We start from the raw sequence: 23927 nt of genomic DNA, 5'->3' as shown, positions 1-23927 counted from the left end.
TAAGAGCTTTTAGAATAAAGCGATTTCTTAAATAAATATAATTATGTACCCCAGATTGAATTCTATAACTAAAAATCTACAATTATGTAAGCTTAGCCCTTAGGCGCATTCAAATACTAGAAAAGGCAAAAGAATATTTTTTAAGAGCTTTTAGAATAAAGCGATTTCTTAAATAAATATAATTATGTACCCCAGATTGAATTCTATAACTAAAAATCTACAATTATGTAAGCTTAGCCCTTAGGCGCATTCAAATACTAGAAAAGGCGTACCTTAATTTTGTAGTGCAACTTATCCTCCATAATGCGATAATGCACAAAATTGAAACAACAACTTGATTAACACGAACTAACACTAATTCATAAAATAATACTAATTGATACTAATGACTACTACTCATGTAAAGAACTATGATTACATGATGTTTATTCACTAGCTACTACGAATAAGCAAAAATAAAAATCAAACTACTCAATCATCTTTAACCACGGATCCATCACCGATCAAATAGTCTATTTTCCCATCAGGGTGCTCAAAGAAGTCTGCCACATCCAAGTGGGTGATGTCAAATTCATTGTCATAGACAAAATTGGCTTCAGGGCCTTTATTCTTTAGAGATGCTTGATAAAGCTCAACCAAATGTCTTGGTACACGACAAATATTTGCCCAATGCCCTTTTCCACCGCAACGATAGCATTCAGTTTCTGAACCATTTGCTTTTGGCTTCTCATTTTTCCCTTTTCACTTTTGGTGGTTATTTCTCTTTGGGGGATGATTAACACCAGGAAAATTTCTTCCTTGTCTACGGCCACGGCCACGACCACGACCACGACCACGAATAGAGTCACGGCCTTTTTCACGCTTAGCATAATGGGAATACACCTCATCCACTTCAGGCAATGGTGTAGACCCAGTGGGTCGATTTTAGCGATTTCTCATGAGCTAGTCATTGTTTCGCTCAGCCACAAGGAGAAGAGAAATCAGCTCAGAGTACTTCTTGAAACCTTTCTCTCTGTACTGCTGTTGCAGGACCATATTGGAGGCATGAAACGTTGTAAACGTTTTTTCAAGCATATCATAATCAGTGATAGTATCTCCACAGAGTTTCAATTTAGAAGTAATTCTGAACATCGCAGAATTATATTCGGAAACAGACTTAAAGTCTTGGAGCCTCAGATGAGCCCAATCATATCGTGCTTGTGGAAGAGTGACCAACTTTAAGTTGTCATATCTTTCTTTTAAGCCATTCCACAAAATAAGTGGATCTTTGACTGTGAGATATTCAATTTTCAACCCTTCATCAAGGTGATGGCGCAAGAAAATCAAGGCCTTAGCACAGTCTTGGGTGGATGCTTTATTTCTGTCTTTAATGGCGTCTCCAAGACCCATTGCATCTAAATGGATTTCAGCATCCAACACCCATGTCATATAGTTCTTGCCCGAAATTTCAAGGGCAACGAACTTTCTTTTCATAATGTCAGTCATAATTAAAAAGAGGAGAAAAATTACCTTAATCTTCTCAAAGAGTTTCTTGAGACGGTAGAGTCTCGTGCTGATAACGTGTTATAAAACAATAAAAGTAGAAGAACAATATTGCAGAGAAAGAAAGAGAAGTAATTCTTATTGAATTTTTGGGATGAATTACAATGGAATAGAACCCTCTATTTATAGGGAGAGGTTGACTTAGCCACCAAGTAATAAACCCTAGAATCTCTCTAAATATGGATATTCACCATAAATAAAATTCTATTTATAACATAAAAGGAATAATAATATTATTTTCGATCAGTTCAATACTTGACGATCAAGTACAGACCGACAGTACTCGTCGAAAGCATAAGCATAATGCATGTAGAAACACTTGGACCAAATGCATGTCTTTTTAAATTCGGGGACAAACATGTCGAGAGCTGTGGTCTAATCCACACCCATAGCAAAAATCATGCCCACACCTGCATGCAACATAGCCATTTCTCAATTTAAACACATACCGTATCCGAGAAAAAAGTGTTTACCTCTAAAAATTGAGTAACAATTAAATTTATAATGTGATTTTAAGAATACGTGATTTCATTTAATATCAATTGATAAACGTAAAGATAAGTGATGCAAATCGACAATAATACAAAGCAAACCAGCGTTTGGTCAATGCCCTCGAGCTAATGAACCCTCGAGCTTGATAGAGCAAGAACAGTTAAAGAGCAGCAAGTTGATAAACAAAAGAACGTGAGTTAAATAGAGAATATTATATTGCTTTGATATTCGTGAATGTAAGGTGTCTACAAATGATGAGGACTTCTCTTTATATAATAGAGGAATCCTAATTATGGTACAACTCTATTATGGAGGTAAATCTCATGATCGATATAAATAATCGCCCTTGATTTGATCTACTCCGGAATTTTCGCCGTGATCACCGACCGGTTACGGATATCTCGCCTTGCGTTATTGCACTTCACTCAAGGTCGGTCATACTTAGTCTCGATCGCTGCTGGCCTCGATCTCGACGAGCACCTCGATTCTTGGACTTGACACCCCGTCTTCATACTCCAGCCCGATCCACTACGAGACCGACCCCTTACGCGATCCCCCGGTCTCGATTAAGTAGCAAGATCGGGCGAGCCCGATCTTAACCGTATACAGATAGTCTCCTCGTTTCTTGGAGTATAATGAGAAGAAACGAACTGAGCCTTCCATTTATGTACCTCGACCAATTATGACATCACCCTCATGACGTAAGTGACGAAGGCGACTGAAGCATCGCGTCTGCACAGTTCTCAAGATCATTAATTAGTGCCAGTTGATGGTCGGCCACTAATGCTTTTGATCTTTCATATCAAATATTATAAATAGATCATCTTCATAATTTTCTCAAACTTTACTTCCAAAATCTCTTCTAATCTTCAAAGCACTTTTTCTCCCTTCAAGTTTTTCAGTTCTTCAAATCCCGTTTTTCAACCTTCTCCTCAAACAGCAAGTTTTATCTTCTTCTTTCTCTGAACTCATATAAAAATGGCGAAAACATCGAAAACCATTCATCAAAATGAAAAAACCTCTTTATCACGGCCGGTCGGCGATAAAACGCCGGTGGAGCCACGCTTTCGAAGAGTGTGTTCCTGGGTCATGCGATCTTCTGACTTTAAAGTTGAGAAACACTCGTCGGTACCTGGCCGATGTGGGCCAATGTCGAGATACATATGTTCGATAACTGAGGGCGATCTTGAATAGGTGAAAAAAGATCGCCATTGGGAAAACAAGGAGGTGGTGATTCCGACCCCTGAAGAGGACATCGCCACTTACGTAGAAGGGTTCTTAAGTGTTTACACTTTTCTTTTATGCTGGGTCCCGTCAATTTGGTTATCCTTGACTTTTGTCGCCAGTACCGAATAACCCTAGGCCAGATCCATCCTTCTTTCTAGCTTATCGTTATTTTGCTTCGATTCTTCGTGAGCATGGTCGAAGGGATGTCTTTCACCCTCGACCATCTCATTAGGCTGTACAGTACCCGTCTCTATTGAGGCAGATTAATAAGGCTTCAGCGCCGGTCCACGAAGGTGTTGTTCTCGAGCATAAACGAGGACAAAGATCGAGGATGGATAGGCCGATTTGTCCGAGTGAGGACTTCTGACATAATTCCGGCCAAGAAGATGTCATTCCCCGAAGAATGAAACATGAAGCGTAAGTACAAACCCGGCCCTTGACCTCTATTTACTGCTTCGTTCCTTTTATTTTTTTCTCACTGATGTTCCTTCCTACGATGCAACGGTCTCTTGGGTGCCTGGTGCAATTCCGAACCTCGAGGGCTGGGTTCGAAAACTGGCATCGACTTCTTCATATGCCAAACGTTTGTGGCGTGATTTGGCAAGGGGCCGATGGGAGGCCAAAAATCATGGTGCGTCTGTTTTTATGTGTTTGTCGTCCTTCTCTGAAATATCTCTTTTTTATTCCTACCTCGTTTCCTTTCATACAAGTCTCGGGAATACTGCTATCATGAGGCCGCCCCCGCCTGGAGAAGTGGAGGAGGCCCCGAAACCGGCCAAGGATAAGAAGAGAAAAAAGGTTTCGCCCTCTGATACTCCAAAGCCTAGGAAAAGCACAGCTCGCAGGTCGAAGAAAGATACTGTCGCCCTGCCTGTGGATGCAGTTCAGAAGTTACTAGATGGGGAAGAGGAAAAAGAAGATGCTGACTACGGGCTGGTGGCTCAAAAGAGGAACGCTGAGGTCCTAAAGACCGCTGAGCCGGTGGTGGTATAAGAAGTTCAGCTTCGGGCCGAAAGGATTTCGGAGGGTGGCCCGAGCAAAATCCCCAAGGCATCGGAGGCTGAGGATGTCTACCGCCGTGATGGGTGATCGGTGGACGTACCCGAAGGGGCCAGTTTTGAGGCCCTTCAAAACGAAGAGAATGCCCCAAGTAACCCGCTTGGGGCAATAAATGTCGACGATTCACCGTCCCTCCCTTCATTTTCCGAGGGGCAAATTCATGAAGCCCTGGCCATGGGGACCCCCCATATGGGAGCGACTCACGAAGGGGAAGACCTTTTCCTTGGCTGCTTCACGGGGGTCGAAGAGACTTCCGATCTGGGTGATGCATTGAGTATCTTCGATGAAGCCCATCGACTTCTGAGTTAGGTAAGCCTTAGCTCCCTTTGTTAATATTACCTTTGTTTTTATTTCTTCTTGTCTGATTTCCTTTCTTTGTTCATAGGCTTTAACACTCCATCAGAAGGCGTTTTCTCAATCTCGGGCAGAGCTGGACCGGTGTGAGGCTGATCTCAAAATGCTTACGACGGAGAAATATGCCCTAAAACTCCTCATTGATCAAAAGGAAGAGGAGGTCAAGGGCCTTAGAGCTGAATTGGCAACAGCTCGTAGACGGAAAACCGACTTGATCGAGCAGGTAATGCAATTTTTTGGAAGTTCGTTTTATTAATCTGAACACGACAACTAACACTTCAATCTTGTAGGTTCAGCAAAAGGCCAAAAATATCGAGCAACTTCGTGAGGAGGCCAAGATGAAGGAGGCATAGAACTTGGGGTAGAAACAAAACATGGACCGCCTTGCCTCGTAGAAAGACACTGATCGGGCCCAGCTATCTTTGGCCGAATGTCAACTCCAAAGCATGAAGGAGGAGAGCTTGGCCCGAGCTAAGAAAATTGTGGAGCTCAAGGTTCGGTTGGCTGCTGAGCTCGGGAAGGCCGCATCTAAAGCAGAAAGAGCAAAGGCCGACCCGTAGGTAGTCGTGGCCGTCTACCGAGCCGATGCTGAAGCCGCTAATGCTCGAGCAAAGGAAATTTCTGATGCTGCTCAGGTTCGATCATTCTATGTTGTCGAGCATGACAAGTCCCAGTCTTGGAGAGAGACTCTCGAAGAGATTCATGCTCGTGGTTTTGACCTTACTGCCGATATCGAGAACACGGAAGTGCTAGAGGCCGAAGCCAAAGCTTTGCTCTCTGATGATGATGACTCCGGAAGCGCGAGTGGATCCGAGATCTGAAAAGATGAAGATGAAGCTCCCGTGGAAGATTAGGCACTCAGAATTTTTTCTTCTTTTTTGGATTTTTGTGTAAGATCCTGAGTGGTCTTTGTAAATACTTTTGCATGTATGAAAGATCCTTTTTCTTTCCAATTTGTCTCTGATTTTTATTTTGTGAAAACTCTGTTTTGCTTTTGCCTTATGATAGTTTTGATATACTTTATGTCTTGTGAGAAATTTGACTCACTTCTTTTCCTTGTGAAATTTTTGTTGAAATCGGATTGCTATAGTCTTTTTAATCGAGCGAGTACTTGCTCGAACTCGGAGTAGTAAAAAACCTTAGGTTTTGGTTAAGCGAGGGTGGGTCCTCGAGATCAACAATGTCATGGCCCTTAGGCTCTTGAATCGAGCCGATATGGCCCCAAAAAGACTGGCTTTTTCCTTTTTTTCCGGCTTAAAATTTTTTAATCATATAAAAATTTGTTATGCCTTAGCATGAGATAAATCTGTACCCATTAGGATTCAGTGTTATCGAAAAACTGTGTTATGCCATAGCATAAGTTTGTTCAATGTGGTACCTCTTAAGGTTTTCGAGGGCTGATGTTATCGAAACCCTATGTAAATTTACCGAGGGTAGAACTTTTTAATCGGTTTTATGAAAAAATTTGAAGGCCTGTTTGGTTACGAAATTTGGACGTCTCCGAACCGTGTTAGTTTGGACGTAGCCTTTAACTTGATATTTTCCCATTGGGCTTGTTTCTCGATTATACTTCATACTTGTTCGAAGTATCAGTCCCCGAGTGGGGTGGCCGTGACCTATAAAATCGAGGATTGCCCTTTTAAGGTCTTAAGATGTTGAAGTTTAATTATTCGAGCATGTCGATTTTCGAACGACAGTCCCCTAGTACAGTGTTTATTGCTCGAGCTTTAGTTGTGATTGGCTGTTGAGCCGGTTTTTGTAATATATCGTAAGTACGAAATTGCAAATAGAGATATCACTAAGGCATGGAATGCCTGATAAGGAAAAAGTACTTCTTTCAATAGATCATTCATGTGCACATGTTTTGTCATTAGGGCTCAGGAATCTACACGGGCACGGTTCAGTTGACCGCTTGGCCTTTTACAAAATTTTCCTATCGAGATCCTGTTGACATGAAGTATCTTCATTGAAAACATAACATTCGAGTGTGATGCCTCCCATTATTCGAGGTTGATTGTAAAGAAGCCTCGGATTCTGTTGAATTGTCCCCAGGTAGCACAGATAATTGTTGCCTCGTTAAAAACCTCGTCGGAAAAGCCCGTTTGGGACAAAAATCGATCTAAGGGAAAAAAATGCAACGCCTGCTTTAAAACCCGAGCCTTGTGTTGAAGAATTTCCGGATGTCTTTGATCGAACACCTGTAATAATTTAGTATCGAATATAAACAAAAAAGGGAGAGAGTCATACCTTAGCAATAGTATCGTTTGAGGAGTGATATGTTCCAATTATTTGGCAGTTGTTCGCCGTTCATCGTGCCAATCTTGTAAGATCACTTTCTGATGACACCGAGGACCTAATATGGTCCTTCCCAATTTGGATCGAGTTTCCCCTCGTTTGGATCTCAAGTATTGAGGGTGACTTTTCTCATAACTAAGTCCCCTATTTTGAAGTGTTGAAGATTGGCTCTTCGATTATAATATCTTTCGATTCGCTGTTTCAGGGCGGCCATTCGAACGAGGGAGGCTTCTCATTTTTCATCTAGTAAATTGAGGCTTGTGTTCATAGCCTCGTGATTTGATTCTTTCGTTGTGTATCGAGACATGACGCTTGGTTCCCCGACTTCGATCGGGATCAGAGCTTCGGCGCCATATACTAAGGAGAACAACGTTTCCCCCGTACTAGATTTTATCGTTGTCCGATATGCCCAAAGGACTTCGGGCCAAATTTCTCTCCATTTCCCCTTAGTGTCGTTCAACCTTTTCTTTAGGTTTTAAATGATGGTCTTGTTCGTTGATTCGGCCTGTCTGTTCCGACTAGGATGATGCGGCGTCAATAATATCTTTTTTATTTTGTGATCTTTGAGGAACTTCGTTATTTTGCTGCCGATAAATTGTTTTCCATTGTCACACACTATCTCGGCGGGTATCCCGAATCGGCATACAATGTGGTCCCAGATGAAGTCTATAACTTCTTTCTCTCTGACTTTCTCGAAAGCATGTGCTTCAACCCATTTAGAGAAATAGTCAGTCATAAATAAAATGAACTTAGCTTTACCTAGGGCCAATGGCAGAGGGCCGACAATCTCCATTGCACACTTCATGAACGGCCATGGGCATAAGATTGAATGAAGGCGCTCCCCGGGTTGATGAATCATCGGTGCATGTCTTTGGCATTTGTCGCATTTTACGAACGCCTTAGTATCTTTTTCCTTACTGTCCCAATAATACCCTGCTCCGATGACTTTGTGAACCAGTGATTCGGCACCAGAATGGTTCCCGCAAGTGCCCTCGTGAATTTCTCGTAGGACGTAATCGGTGTCTCCCGCACCCAAGCATATTGCCAATGGCCTATCGAACATCCTTCTGTAAAATGTTCCATCTTCGACCAATGTGAATCGTGCAGCTTTTGTTCCCAGAGTCCTCGATTCCTTAGGGTCTACCGGAAGTTTCACATTCTTCAGATAGTCGATATATTTGTTCCTCTAATACCAAGTTAGGCTTGTGGAGTTTATTTCGGTGTGTCCTTCTTCGTCTACCGACTTTGAAAGTTGTACGACAGTCCCCGAGCTAATTTCATCATCTTCAATTGATGATCTTAGTTTGCAAGGGCATCAACCTCAGTGTTCTGCTCTTGATATACATGTTGTAGGGTCCATTTTTTGAACCGGTGTAAGGTTACCTGCAATTTGTCCAAGTACCTCTGCATTCGATCTTCTCGAACCTCGAAGGTTTTGTTGACTTGGTTAACCATGAATTGGGAGTAACACTTGGCCTCGATGACCTCTTCTCCCAAACTTTTAGCCAGCTCGAGACCTGCAATCATGGCCTTATACTCGGCCTTGTTGTTAATAAACTTAGGGGATTTGATAGATTATCTAATTTTATTGCCTGTGGGTGGATTCAAAATGATGCCTAGCCCGGACACCTTCACATTCGAAGCACCATACATGAAAAGGGTCCACAACCCCGAGGATGTACCTGATTTTAGCAATAGTTCCTTTTTGGCCTCGGGTATGAGGGCTGGTGTAAAATCGGCCATGAAATTTGCTAAGATTTGAGACTTGATAGCCGTTCGGGGTTGATACTGGATATCATACCCACTGATTTCGACGGCCCATTTGGCCAGTCGGCCCGAGAGTTCGGGCTTGTGCAAAATATTGCGAAGGGATAAGTGGTTACAACACAAATTGAGTGACATTGAAAATACAGTTTTAATTTCCTAGAGGCGCTTATTAGAGCAAGCGCTTATTTTTCTAAGTGTGGGTACCGGGTCTTTGCTTCACCTAAAGTTCAGCTAACGTAGTAAACAGGAAATTGCGTACCTTGCTCTTCTTGAACTAGGACACCACTTACCGCGACCTCCGAGACTGCCAAATATAAGTTGAGTTGCTCGTCCGATTTTAGAGTATGAAGCAACGGTGGGATCGAAAGATACCGCTTTAATTCTTCCAATGTCTGTTGGCATTCTAGGGTCCAAATGAAATTGTTCTTCTTTTTGAGTAGTGAGATGAACTTGTGACTTCGATCCGAAGACCTCGAGATGCATCGTCCTAAAGCAGCTATCGATCCAATTAACCTTTGTACGGCCTTAATGCTATCCATGACTGTGATGTCTTCGATTGCCTTGATTTTATTGGGGTTGATTTCGATTCCCCAATTTGATACCATAAAGCCGAGGAACTTGCCTGAACTGACCCCGAATGCACATTTCTCGGGGTTAAGCTTCATGTTGTATCTTCTCAATATGTCGAAGGTTTCCTGCAAATGCGTCAAATGGTCCTTTGCACGCAGAGACTTAACTAAAATATCATCAATATAAACCTCTATTGATTTACCTATTTGTTCTTCGAAACATTCGGTTCACTAGGCGTTTATAAGTAGCACCAACATTTTTTAGCCCAAACGACATTACATTATAGCAATAAGTATCGTACTTAGTGATAAACGAAGTCTTTTCTTGATCCTCCGGCTTCATTTGTATTTGGTTGTACCCGGAGTAGGCATCGCGAAAACTGAGGATCTCGTGGCCGACCGTGGCATCGTTCATGCGAGTGATATTCGGCAGAGGAAAAGAGCCCTTAGGGCATGCTTTGTTTAAGTCTTTGTAGTCTACACACATTCTAAGTTTATTCCCTTTCTCGGGGACTACAACTACTGTCATGACCCTAAACCCAAACCCGGTCGTGATGGCGCCTCTCGTGAAGACAAGGCCAGCCGACACACTTCCAATTCACTTTAAGTAGTTAAAATAATAAATACCAAGTCTTTAATAAAAATAAAATCCCAAAATAACAGTATAAGTTGCGGAATTAAAAAAAAACCAACACAGCCCGACATCGGGGTGTCACCAATCATGAGCATCTAAAACAATACTATAAGTCTGAAGTCTACTCCACTACTACATAACTGGATAAAAAAGAACTAAGATAGAGGGAGAATGCACTGGGCTGCGATTCGCCAAGCAGCTACCTAGTAAATCTCCGAAGACCTGCTGGAACTATCAACCCTTAGGAGCAGGACCTGTAGCGCCCGAATCTACACACAGGGGTGCAGGGAGTAAAGGGAGTACTCCAACTCAGTGAGTAATAAAAATAAATGAAGACTGAGCGATATAAAATCACGTTAAACACAACATTAGGCTATCAGAGGCATAACAAAATCAGTAAATATAATTAAGCAGTGAAATCTCATGAACACCTTTTAAGCAGTCAAACAATATATATATATATAGGAAAATGCAACAAGAAAAGGTAAACACATAATAACTGCCCCTCGGGCACAGTAACAACAGAATCAGCCCCTCGGGCAATATCATAGAACAATACCAGCCCCTCGGGCTATATCTCATATCACAATGGGTACCCGTTCACTGGGGGTGTACAGACTCCGGGAGGGGCCCCTTACGGCCCAAGTGCAATATCAAGCCATCTCGTGGCATCATAACAGGCTCTCGGCCTCATATCAATCACAAGCCACCTCGTGGCGTACAATCTCAGGCCCTCGGCCTTATTATCATGATCAGTATATCACTGCTGCGGCGTGCAGCCCGACCCAAAAGTATCCTCACAATACAGGCCCTCGGCCTTACTCAGTCAGAATCTCATAAGCCCCTTGGGCAACAGTAAAATATGAAGCTCAGCTCAAATATCTTTGAAAATATCATTTAAAGTGTTTAAAATTAGAATAACATAGCTGAGTTTTGAAAATAGTGAAAATATGGCATGACTGAGCACAAGTACGAAATCAAACAGTGAGGAAAATATCATTAAAAATCCCCTAAGGGTTCAAACAGTTGGCACGAAGCCCAAATATGGCATTTAGACCAAAATATAATATATCAAACAATTAATTGTCAAATACGCAGTAAAATAGTTATTCGTGATGAACTAAGTCACAATCCCTAAAGGTGCACGACCCCACGCTCATCATCTAGCATGTGTCTCACCTCAACATAGCCGAACGCTGTGAAATTCTGGGGTTTCATGCCCTCAGGACAGCATTTAAAATTATTACTCACCTCAATCCGGCCCGAAGTTTAGCTCGCAATGCCTTTGCCCTTCGAATCGATCTCCGGATGCTCCGAATCTACCAAAATCAGAACGTAAACATTAATTTATGCTAAAGGGGCGAAGCCCACTCGAAAATAATTGAAAAACATCACAAAATCCAAAATTACCAAAACTCGACCCCCGGGCCCACGTCTCGGAATTCGATAAAATTAACATCATTAGATTCCTTATTTCCCCACGAGTTCATACATATAAAAAGTTCCAAAATCTGACCACAAATGGTCCCTCAAATCCTCATTCAAAGGCCTAGGTTTATAAGCCCTAGTTTCTCAACTTTACCTTTAATTACAGCTCTAATCTACGCATTAACACCATAAAAACGAGTTTTTCATAATCCAAAACCTTACCTTAATGATGTCTCCTTGATTTCTCTCTTCAAAATCGCCCAAAGCTACAAAATTCGTGTTTAAAAGTAGTGAAACCCTCTGAAAATCACGAAGGAGAAAATATAACATTCTGACCCAGGCATTTCCGCATCTGCGGTACTTCAACCGCATCTGCGGTACCGCATTTGCGTTCAATGAGCTGCTTCTGCGGCTTTCACTTAACTCAGCCAAAAAGCATCTGCGATGCCAATTCCGCATCTGCGCCTTCGCAGGTGCGGTCCCCACAACCGCATCTGCGGTTCCTGCCTTCCCAGGCATTTTTTTCGCTTCTGCGATCACCTTTTCCGCATCTACGGCATCGCGCCTACGGTCCCCAATACGCAGGTGCGGAAATACCAGAAGCAGCAAAAATCTGCAACTTCTGAAAATCTCAAACTCTTCCGTCAACCATCCGAAATCACCCCGAGGCCCCCGGGACCTCAACCAAAAGCACAAACATATCTTATAACCTTATTCAAACTTGTACCAATCTTCAAAACACCCCAAACAACATCAAAATCACCAAAACTCATCGAATTCAAGCCTAAGGTTCTAAATTCTTCCGCATTCTGCTTTTGATCAAAAACCCAACCAAACCACGTCCAAATGACCTGAAATTTTGCACACACATCCCAAATGACATAACGAAGCTACTGCAACTCTCGGAATTCCATTCCGACCCCTATATCAAAACCTCACCTATCAACCGGAAAACGCCAAAAACTCAATTTCACCAATTCAAGCCTAAATCTACTCCGGACCTCCAAAACACATTTCGATCACACTCCTAAGTCCCAAATCATCTCCCGAAGCTATCCGAACCATCGGAACTCACATCCGAGCCCTCTAACACATAAGTCAATATCCAGTTGACTTTTCCAACTTAAGCCTTCTTAAAAGAGACTAAGTGTCTCAAACCTTTCCGAACACGAGCCAACCAACCCGATCACATATAAAACCGTTTAAGCAAATAGAAGCAGAAATGGGGAAAATGGAGCGGTAACTCATGAGACGACCGACCGGGTCGTCACAAATACGTTTGCTAACCACTCGGGATATTTTACATCTCGGATGGATCCTATTTTGAGAATTTTGGTTACCTCGTCCTTGATGAATTCATGCTTTACCTCGGACTGTGGCCTTCTCTTTTTCTTTACCGGTTTGAACTTCGGGTCCAAACTCAATCGATGAGTGATGATCTCCGGTGGGATCCCTGTCATGTCAAGGCGGGACCAAGCAAAATAATCCATATTTTTAATAATGAATTTAATGAGTTTTTACCTGAGCTCGGGGAGTTAACCCCGTGCCCAGGTATACTTTTCGATCGGGCAGTTGATGATAAGTATGACTTGTTCCAGCTCTTCGATCGTTGACTTCGTGGCATAGAAATCATCGGGGGTTACGAAGGTTCGAGGTATCATGTAATCATCATCCTCGATAATTTCCTGCTGTCTCGATCTGGTCGAAGCCGGCGACTGTGGTTACCATTTGACCTTCTATTTTTTCTTTGATTTTGGTCCCTTTGTTGATGTTAGAGTCGATACTGGTATCACCTCATCGATTGCAAACATCTCTTTGGCTACTGGTTGTTCATCGTACACCGTTTTCGACTCCTTTCGGTGTTGGGAATTTTAAGACTTGATGAAGCGTTGAGGGTACCACCCTCATATTATGGATCCAAGGGCTTCTGAGCAGCGCGTTTTATCTCATATCACCTTCGATTACATGGAACTTTGTTTCCTGGATAGTTCTAGCCATGTTAACTGGCAACATGATTTCCTCTTTAGTGGTTTCACATGACATGTTGAAACCGTTGATCACTCGAGCTACAAGCACGATTTGATCTTGAAGGCCGAGCTGCTCTACGACCCTCGATCGAATAATATTTGCCGAGCTACCTGGATCAACCAACACATATTTAACTTGAATTTTATTCAAAAGGATAGATATTACCAGTGCGTCGTTGTGAGGCTGTTCGATTCCTTCTGCATCCTCATTGTTGAAAGATAAGGTATCTTCTGGTAAGTAGTCCCGGGTGCGCTTCTCCCTTGTAATTGTGACTTTGGTGCGTTTAAATGTCGGACCCTGAGGGACATCGACCCCACCGACGAACATATGAATCACGTGTTGCGGTTCCTCCTGTTCATTTTTCCTGTTTTCATTCCTGTCTCTGAAGTGATTTTTTGCTCGATCACTGAAGGACTCTCGAAGATGACCTTCGCTAAATAAACGAGCTACCTCCTCCCTTAATTGTCTGCAGTCCTCGGTTCTGTGACCATGGGTTCCATGGTATTTGTACATTTGATTTGGATCCCTTTAAGATGGAGTTGTCTGCAGAGGTCTGGGCCACTAGTATCCTTGATTCGTCCAATGGCAGACATAATACCTGAAGCATCGACGCTGAAGTTGTATTCCGATAACCGTGGTGCTTCCTTAGGCTCGACATGTTTATCGAATCCACTCTTACTCATGAGCCCTCGAGAATTTTGACCTCGATCATTCCTTCGATCATTTCGAACGGGATTATGTCCCGATTCGTTATTTCTACGATCTGCGCTATATGGTTGGTACCGATCTCTGTTCGATCGGGGCTCTCTGTTGAAGTGTCTTTAAATCCTGCCTTCGGGCCTATTTAAGTGAACGGAACCAGATGGAGCTCCCAACTGATCATCCTCGACTCTGACCTTTCATTGGTATCGATTATGCACATCGGCCCAGGCCACCGCTGGATATTCAATCAAATTCTGCTTTAGTTGACGTGATGATACTGAACTTCGCTCGTTCAAACCCTAAGTAAAGGCTTGGACATCCCAATTATCAGTAATCGGGGGTAGGTCCATGCGCTCCGTCTGAAATCGAGATACGAATTCCCTTAGCATTTCATTGTCCTTTTGTTTCACTTTGAAGAGATCTGACATCCTAGTCGCGACCTTTATTGCTCCGGCGTGTGCCTTTACGAACGAATCGGCAAGTATGGCAAAAGAATCGATGGAATTGGGCGGCAAATTGTGGTACCATATCATTGCCCACTTCGATAAAGTTTCTCCAAATTTTTTCAATAAAACAGATTCAATTTCTGTATGAACGTTTTCGAATCCAAACCCTTCAGAATCGGGGGTGCCCCCGGTATTTGATCAACCAGGAGATGTACGTTTCTACCTTTTTATCATTGGCCTCGATCTTCTTTTCTCCCGATTTAATCCATTTGGTAAGCTCCTCGAGCATATTTATGATGACGGGATCAGTTCCCGATCCATTATCGTTCAATTTCTCCTGTACGGGTTCGACCCTATGAACAACTTCCTATGACGTATCGAGTTCGACTCTGCTTGGGGCTCGATTCTGATTTTGGAGTTGCGTTATCGCGGCCTGCCGAGTTTACAGCATGTCAAATATCATTCGAAGGCTAATTCCGCCTTCTTCACCATTTTTGTGTTTTGACCGGCTGCCTGGGCGTCTCTGCGGAAGCTATTTTTAGGATCGACGCCTAAATCTCCACGAATGCGAAACACGAACTGACATAAATTGGATCTACGACTTGTGGTGCTTCGGGATGGATTGGAGGCACTCCGTATCCCGAGGCGACTATGTGTTTTTTTTCGCCAAGAAGACCAAGGCCGGTATCAGTGTGAGTGGGTACTGCTTGAGGGTTTGACATGTTGGTTCCTGAAATCAAAAATACTCACGAGAACAAACGTAAAGGCAGTGTGGGTTATGAAGGTTAAACTATTAAGCAATCACTTTATCCTTAGCCCCACCGGGGGGGGGGGGGCAAACTGTTTACCCTAAAAATTGAGTAACAATTAAATTTATAATGTGGTTTTAAGGATACGTGATTTCACTTAATATCAATTGATAAACGTAAAGATAAGTGATGCAAATTGACAACAATACAAAGCAAACTAGCGATTGGTCAATGCCCTCGAGCTAATGAACCCTCGAGCTTAATAGAACAAGAGCACTTAAAGAGCAGCAAGTTGATAAACAAAAGTACGTGAGTTACAGAGAGAATATTATATTGCTTTGATATTCGTGAATGTAAGGTGTCTACAAATGATGGGGACTTCTCTTTATGTAATAGAGGAATCCTAATTATGGTACAATTCTATTATGGAGGTAAATCTCATGATTGATACAAATAACCGCCCTTGATTTGATCTGTTCCGGAATTTCCGCCTTGATCACCGACCGGTTACGGATATCTCGCTTTTCCGTTATTGCACTTCACTCGAGGTCGGTCATACTTAGCCTCAATCGCTGCTGGCCTTGATCTCGACGGGCATCTTGATTCTTAGACTTGACACCCCGTCTTCGTACTCCGGCCCGATCGATTACGAGATCGACCCTTGACCCGATCCCCTGGTGTCGATTAAATAGCAAAATCGGGCGAACTCGATCTTAACCGTATACATAAAGATAATATATTAGGATCAATGTTTAACATCATATCAGAAGCTATAGCTAATAGGAAAGGTGGAATTTTATTTCTTAAGCAAATACATCAAGCTAGCGTCATATTTGACTATGACTTTAACCCGAATTATATATCCCCGAGCCATCATGACTAAGATGTTGGTATTGCCAAACACAATCGTTATTACTAAATAATACTCATTTTATTCCATTTATATGTAACTCCTTCCTTTTAATTTGTTAGAAATTTAAACTTTTCAATTTGAAAATTTATAACATTAAGAATTCCGTTTTACCTTTGACTACATGCTCGTAAAAATGCATTACATGTTTAAGACCAATAGTTCTAAGAATCCTTTGTCAGTTATCCTAAAGGCTAAGCAGTATTTGGAGAGTGCAGGAGTAACTACAGAGGAATTTCTGAATGGTGAGACATATGCTATAAAGACAATGTATAATAAGCTGACAGACAACTATCCTAAAGTGCAATGGAAGAAATTGACATGCAACAACTAGGGCAGCACCAAATGGTTATTCATTTTATACCTTGCAATACAAGACATACTTTATACAAAGATGAGCTGAAAAAATGGGATATGGGATATGACACAACATGTCCATTATGTGATAGTGATGAAGAAGATGTACAACACTTGTTCTTTAAATGTCCGCCACATCTCAGATCTGGCAGCAACTACTCAAGTGGCATGGAAGACAAGCTATGGGATGGAAGGAAGAAATTGGGGCTCAAAATCATGCCTATGGTAACAATGCCAAAGTAGAGATATACCGTATGGCTCTTGCAGAAAGTGTATACTATACCTAATTGGAAAGAAACAGCAAAATATTCCAACAAAAAACCAGACCAGCAACAACTATAGTGAGGCAGATCATTCAAGACATACATTGCAAAGGAAGAACGAGAAAGAAATTGGCACTTCTATTGAAGCAACTTGATTACTATCCTAGTTAGTTTGGTTAGTAGACAAAGCATAGATTACAATTTTCTATTTTCTTGCTTGGCAGTAGGTGAAGTATGCTAAAGTTGGGGTTGCTGTCCAACTTTAAAGGTTTTGAGCACTCTGTAAATATTTCCTTGATAATAAAAGTCATAATTACCAAAAAAAAAAGATCTATTTTTCCTAAAATCTACAAATACAATAACAAAAATGAAATGAAAAAATGAAGTAATTAGTGCTTATTAATGAATGAGAAAATTACCGGCAATTTATGCGTAAACAACCGTCGAGCTTTTCGACATAGATTTTGCACTTGGGACATCTCCGCCATTTCTTATTCTTAGCAAGCTCCATCAGCATCACATCTAATTCCTTCCCCTTCTCGTTTCTGCCTAAACGATGGAATTCTTTGTGGTAGTATTTTTAAAATAAATAAGTCCAAGTATTATATCTTAAACCAAGTATTAATATACATGTAAAGAGTTTTTACATGTGGACAACCTTCTAGAAGTTATGGACAAATAGCTTATTTTGTCCAAGTATCCTCTTGCATGTTTGTTTATGGACAAGTGTTAAACCACTTGTCAGGATTATCGTCATTATTCTTGCCTATGTATATCCACAATCTACCCATCCGAACAAGGGCGAAGCCGCCTTTGACCACCCTTCGCCAAAAAATTACGAAAAGTTACACTGTGTATATAAGTAAAATATTGATTTTAGATATATAAAATCTATATTGAACACCCTTTGTCGGAATTTTTTTCTACTTCTTTCAAGTTTGAACACCCTTAAAAACATTTCTGGTTTCGCCACTGCATCCGAATGATCACAAAAAAAAAAAATTATCTTCTCCCTTATATTTCAATCATTACCTAGCTACATAGCCATTATCATAGAAATTATTAAGCTTTCTTCTATAGTCCCATTTCGGCTAAATTCTCATTCACAAGTTATTTCTTTTACAATTTTCCCACTTTTTGGATTTATTATTAATATTTTGTTGATTCCTGTATCCTCTAAATAAATAGAGATGGGCTTGTTTAGTTCTGAAAAAATATTTCACATTGCTGAAATAGTTCATAGGACAGTGCCTAGCACGACTAAAGTCAATCCGTGTGTTTTCGCTTGCAAATAATATTATTCAAGTATTATTATTGTTATTTTTCGGTGTCATTTCCCTACACTCTTTGTACTCAAACCCCACATGCCACGAGACATTGCATTGAGCACGGAACAATCGACGGCAATTTGGACACTCACATTCTGTTACAATATTCTCACTCCCATCGTCTACCAACATAGCTGCACAATCTTTGTAAGGACAATAAATTTTCTGTGAACCCAAAATTAGAGATTCGCACAAATCACTCTCCCATCTATCAAACCCTTCCTTAGGAACAATTTCTCGCCAAAATTGCGGTTCAATTATGCCTTGACAAGCAATATCAGGACACTTGATAACGCCAATGTTTTCTTGTATTTTGTTAGCAACATATTTGCTGATACAGAGTACGCAGAAAAAATGTGAGCAATAAGAGATGTTTCCGAACATTTCATTTGTAGGTTTATTTTCCATACAAATCATACATCGTTTTCCAGAAGAGTAAGATTCTCCGATTTCCGTCTTGACCCTCTTAAACTTACTGAATTCTGAAACCGTGGCTGCTGACATTAACGTTGTGGTAGTAATTTCAAAATAAATGAGTCGAATTGTTATGCTTTAAACCAAGTGTCAATATGCATGTAAAGAGTTTTTATAACATGTGTCAAACCTTCTAGAAGCTATGGACAAATGGCTTATTTTGTCCAAGTGTCCTCTTGCATGTTTGTTCATGGACAAGTGTTAAATCACTTGTCAAGATTATCATTATTATTGTTGCCTATGTATAGCCACAATCTACCCATCCGAATCATCTCAACAAAAGAAAAAAAATTATCTTTTCCTTTGTAGTTCAATCATTACCTAGCTACATAGCCATTATCATAGCAATTATTAAGCTTTCTTCTATAGTCCCATTTCGGCCAAATTTTCATTTCAAGTAATTTCTTTTACAGTTTTCCAACTTGCTGGATTTATTATTAATATTTTGCTGATTCCTGTATCTTCTAATAAATAGAGATGGGCTTGTTTAATCCTGGGGAAATATTTCACATTGCTGAAATAGTTTCTTAGGACAGTGCCTAGCACGACGAAAGACAATCCATGTTTCCGCTTACGAATAATATTATTGCAGTATTATTATTGTTATTTTTCGGTGTCATTTCCCTAAAATCTAAGAAGCCATGGCAACTAATACTACTATAAAAAAATTTGATGGTGCTGCCAATTTTGGTATTGTCTCTGCTGCTACTGTTCCAGTTGTCCTGCCAGATATCCATGGTGTTACAAATACGTTATTGCATACACAACTTTGGCAGACAATAATATAAAATATAGGTATGTAAATAGACATGGTTACATATCCAATGCTAATATTAAAACTTTTAAGAAAAATGCACCTTAATGAAAGATAAGAGTTGGGATAAATGATATCTCGCTAAGTCAAAAATTAAATTTGACTAAAGCGGAAATATAGTTATTGCGGTCATTTCACAAATAAATAATGTGGCCAATGTGAGAAATTGGGTGATAGGCACTAGCACTACTAGGCACATTTGTGCAGACAAGAATGAATTTTTGTCTTACACCCAAATTGAGGAAGGAGAAGAAACTATTTATCTTGGTTACTCAAGAACAACTCGCGTTCTTGGGAAATGAAAATTTCTTCTCAAACTCACATCTGGTAAAACTGTAGCATTGAGTGATGTATTGCATGTTCCTAATATCCAAACCAATTTGATTTCTGTGGGATTATTAGGAAAGTTGGAGTGAAGGTTTCTTTCGAGAATGATGAGGTTATATTGACCAAAAATAATATTTTTATTGGCTATGGATATTGTAACCATGGTTTATTTGTGCTTAATATTTCCGATACTAGCAATAAAAATGTATCTTCTCCTCCTTATATGGTTGAGTCAATTTCTTTGTGGCATGCTAGACTAGGACATGTTAATGTCGCGTATATAAAAATGCAGTCGCTATGATTAATATCTGGTTTGGACTCAAATAATATTAACAAGTATGAAATATATGCTGAAGCTAAAAGTACTAGAAAGACGTGCTTTTCTGTAAATAGAGAAACTGAATTATTATCCTTGATTTACACTGATTTAGGCGATTTACAGCAGACTATAACTAGATGTGGTAAAAGATATTATATGACTTTTATTGATGATTTTTCTAGATATACTAAGTTGTATTTGCTTAGAAATAAAGATGATGCTTTTAATGCTTTTATTTCTTATAAAACTGAGGTTGAAAATCAACTTAGTAGAAAAATCAAGAGAATTAGATCTGATAGAGGTGGAGAATATTTATCTTTAAATGATTTTTGTGAAACAAATGGAATTATTCATGAAATAACTCCGCCTTATTCACCTTAGTCAACTGGAGTAGCTGAAAGGAAAAATAGAACATTGAGAGAGATGATGAATTCTACGTTAGTTAGTTCTAATAATCCTGATAATTTGTGGGGTGAAGCTATATTATCTGCATGTCACTTACAAAATAGAATATCACATAGAAGAACTGGCAAAACTCCATATGAATTGTGAGGGATTATAAACCTAACTTGAAATATTTAAAAGTGTGGGGGAGCCATGCTAAAGTTCTTTTGCCCGAACCTAAAAAGAGAAAAATAGGTTCTAAAACTGTTGATCGTATGTTTATTGGATATGCTGAACATAGTCTTGCATATAAATTTCTATTTTAAAAAGTGATATGCTTGATTGCAATACTATAATTGAGACAAAGAATGCAGAGTTCTTTGAACATATTTTTTCACTGTCTGATAAAATTTCTCATACACATGTTGAAACAAATAATGAGATTACCTCTAATGAGGAATTGAGAAGGATCAAAAGGCTTAGAAAAGAATATTTTTCTTATGTGAATGATTTTCAAACTTTTCTTGTTGGTAAAGAACCATCAAATTATTTTGAAGCTATATCTTCTTCAAATGCTAAATATTGGAAAGAGGCAATAAAAGTTGAAATCGATTTTATTTTGAAAAATAATACATGGATTTTAACTGATTTACCTCCTGGTGCTAAGCCTATTGGTTGTAAATGAATTTTCAAAAAAAAATTTAATCCTGATGGATCTTTAGATAAATATAAAGCTCGGTTAGTATCAAAAGAATTTTCTCAAAAATAAAATATAATTTTTTTTATACATTTGCACCAGTGACCAGAATTTCTTCTATTCGAGTTTTAATTGCCTTAGCTTCAATCCGTAAGCCTTTTATCCACCAAATGGATGTCAAAACTGATTTCCAAATGATGATCAGAAGAAGAAATTTATATGGTTCGACATGAAGGCTCTGTCATTCCTGGACAAGAAAATAAAGTTTGTAAACTAATTAAATCTTTTTATGGCCTTAAACAAGCTCCTAAGCAGTGGTATGAGAAATTTGAACAAGTCTTACTGAGAGACGATTTTTCCTCAATTGAGGTGGATAAATGTGTTTATACTAAAGTGGTAGACAATGATTACGTGATAATATGTTTGTATTTTGATGACATGCTTATATTTGGTACAAGTTTAAATATTGCGCAAAGTACTAAATTATTTTTGTCCGCTAATTTTGATATGAAAGATCTGGGTGAAGTAAATACAATATTGGAAGTTAAAGTTATAAGGAGTGAAGATGGAATAATGTTGTCGCAAGAACATTATGTTGAGAGACTTCTTAAGAGGTTTGAATATTTTAATGTCACATCTGTGAGCACTCCTTTTGATGCTAACTCTCAGTTGAAAAGGAATAATGGTGACCCAGTTGCTCAGTCTAAATATGCGCAGATTATTAGGAGTCTGATGCATTTAATGAATTTTACAAGGCCTGATATAGCCTATGCTGTGTGTAGATTGAGTAGAAATACTCATAATCCCAACAGAGAGCATTGGTCTGCATTAGATAGACTAATGAAATATTTGAGAGGAACCATGAATTATAGTATCCTATATAGTGGATTTTCTTCTACTTTAGAAGGGTACAATGATGCAAACTGGATCTGTGATTCAGATGAGACAAAATCCACTAGTGGTTATGTATTCACCCTTGGTGGTGGTACAATATCGTGGAAATCAACTAAACAGAAGATCATTGCTAGATCGACTATGGAATCAGAGTTTGTAGCTCTAGAATTAGCTGGTTCTGAGGCTGAGTGGCTAAGAAACTTCTTAGCTAATATCTCTTTAATAAAGGACATATTGCCTCCTATGTCTATACACTTTGATTGCCAAGCGGCAATAGCTATAGCAAAGAATAAATCTTATAATTGTAAAAGTAGACATACGAAACTAAGACATGATGTCATAATAGCTGTTCAGAGATGGAATAATTTCCTTTGACTATGTGAAGTCAGAGATAAATTTGGCCGATCCTCTGACTAAATCTGTGGGAAGACAATAAATTCTTCAAACCTCAAAGGAGATGGGGTTAAGGCCGACATATTGTCAATAAAGATGGTAACCCAACCTATGTGTCACGATCCAAAATCCACTAAGGGTCGTGATGGCGCCGGACTCCATTGTCAGGCAAGCCAACACTAAATAACTAGTAACTTCTTATTTTAGATATTTCCAAATTTGCTTCATTTATAAATTTAACCAATAAAGAATAAGTTCCACTGAATAAATAATAATATCTTTAACGATGTCAATATACTGAATAATCCCATAAACATACTAGAACCCGGTGTCACAAGTGCATGAGCAATTACTAAGAGAATCAAATAAAGTACAATAACTGTCCGGAATACAAATTGAACAGAAGTAAATACAATACGCTGAAAGAGACTATACTGGCTGCGGGTCCAATCGAGAAAATGCAGCTCACCTAGTCTCCGTATCATCCATGCTGCTATGCCCAGTAGGCCACTAGAAATACATGCACCTGTGCAACAAAAATGCACAGCAAGTGTACCATGAGTACGAAAATAACGTGTCTCAGTAAGTATCCTGTCTAATCTCGAAAATGTAGAGACGAGAGGTCGACTTCGACACTTACTAGTGGTCCAATAATGATACGTTAATGATATAATAAATCGTGGATTTTTATAAACATAATTGCAATTAAATAGAATGAAGCAAGTAAATAAGTCTTTCTTTTATAGGAAAATTCCCAAATTGCTTTTCATCATTTATAAATTTATTCTCAAACCGGGAAGAAACAATATCACTTCAATATATTTCAAGGCAAGCATTACAAGCATGTGCAAATCATGCCGAGGTCGTACGACCCGATCCAACAATATTTAAACTGTGCACTGCCAGAGGGTCGAATGGCGTGAACCATATATGCATCTATTTAATCTACTGAGGCGTTCGGCCTGCTCCACAATATATAAATACATTCAAACAGTCAATCAAGAGTTCATCAAGGAGCAATTATCCAAGAAAAGGCAAATTTCTCTTTTAAAAATCAAGGAGACGATAACTAGTCTTTTAGATATTCAATTACACATTCGATATGTTTTAAGCACTTTTAAACTGATAACGAGATATCAAATATTGCAAGTAAGCATGCTTTTTGGGTCCTAGACTACCTGGACTTACGCATAATAGTAGCTACGCATGGACTCTCGTCATCTCGTGCGTACGTAGCCCCTACAAATAGCAGCACATATTTAATTAATTCACCCGTGGGGACAATTCCCTCTTACAAGGTTAGAAAGGAGACTCACCTTGCTCCGAAGCCTATATCCCAATTCAGGAACGCGCTCAAACCTCCAAATTGGAGCCGAACGATCCAAAACTATTCAAATGGGGTAAGAACTAGTCAACACATGCTCAAAAGTTCATATTCTAATTATTAAACCAACTTCCCAACCCTAAATGTAAGG

The 23927-nt window shown here is 39.8% G+C and overlaps 1 protein-coding gene across 1 annotated transcript; it reads right to left on the bottom strand.

The window, feature by feature from the left end:
* Positions 1 to 1788: 1788 nt before the first annotated feature.
* Positions 1789 to 18654, bottom strand: LOC109241388 (E3 ubiquitin-protein ligase RNF144A-like). Its single transcript, XM_019408131.1, has 3 exons — positions 18182 to 18654; positions 17242 to 17400; positions 1789 to 1952 (listed from the first exon to the last, which is right to left on the bottom strand). The coding sequence occupies exons 1-3, from the start codon at positions 18652 to 18654 to the stop codon at positions 1883 to 1885; spliced, it is 702 nt and encodes a 233-aa protein (XP_019263676.1). The 3' UTR covers positions 1789 to 1882.
* Positions 18655 to 23927: the final 5273 nt, after the last annotated feature.

This window comes from Nicotiana attenuata, unplaced genomic scaffold, assembly GCF_001879085.1.
Source record: "Nicotiana attenuata strain UT unplaced genomic scaffold, NIATTr2, whole genome shotgun sequence".
Lineage (NCBI taxonomy): Eukaryota > Viridiplantae > Streptophyta > Magnoliopsida > Solanales > Solanaceae > Nicotiana > Nicotiana attenuata.
The sequence above is the reverse complement of the archived record's forward strand: the minus strand, read 5'-3'. Positions and strand labels throughout refer to the sequence as shown.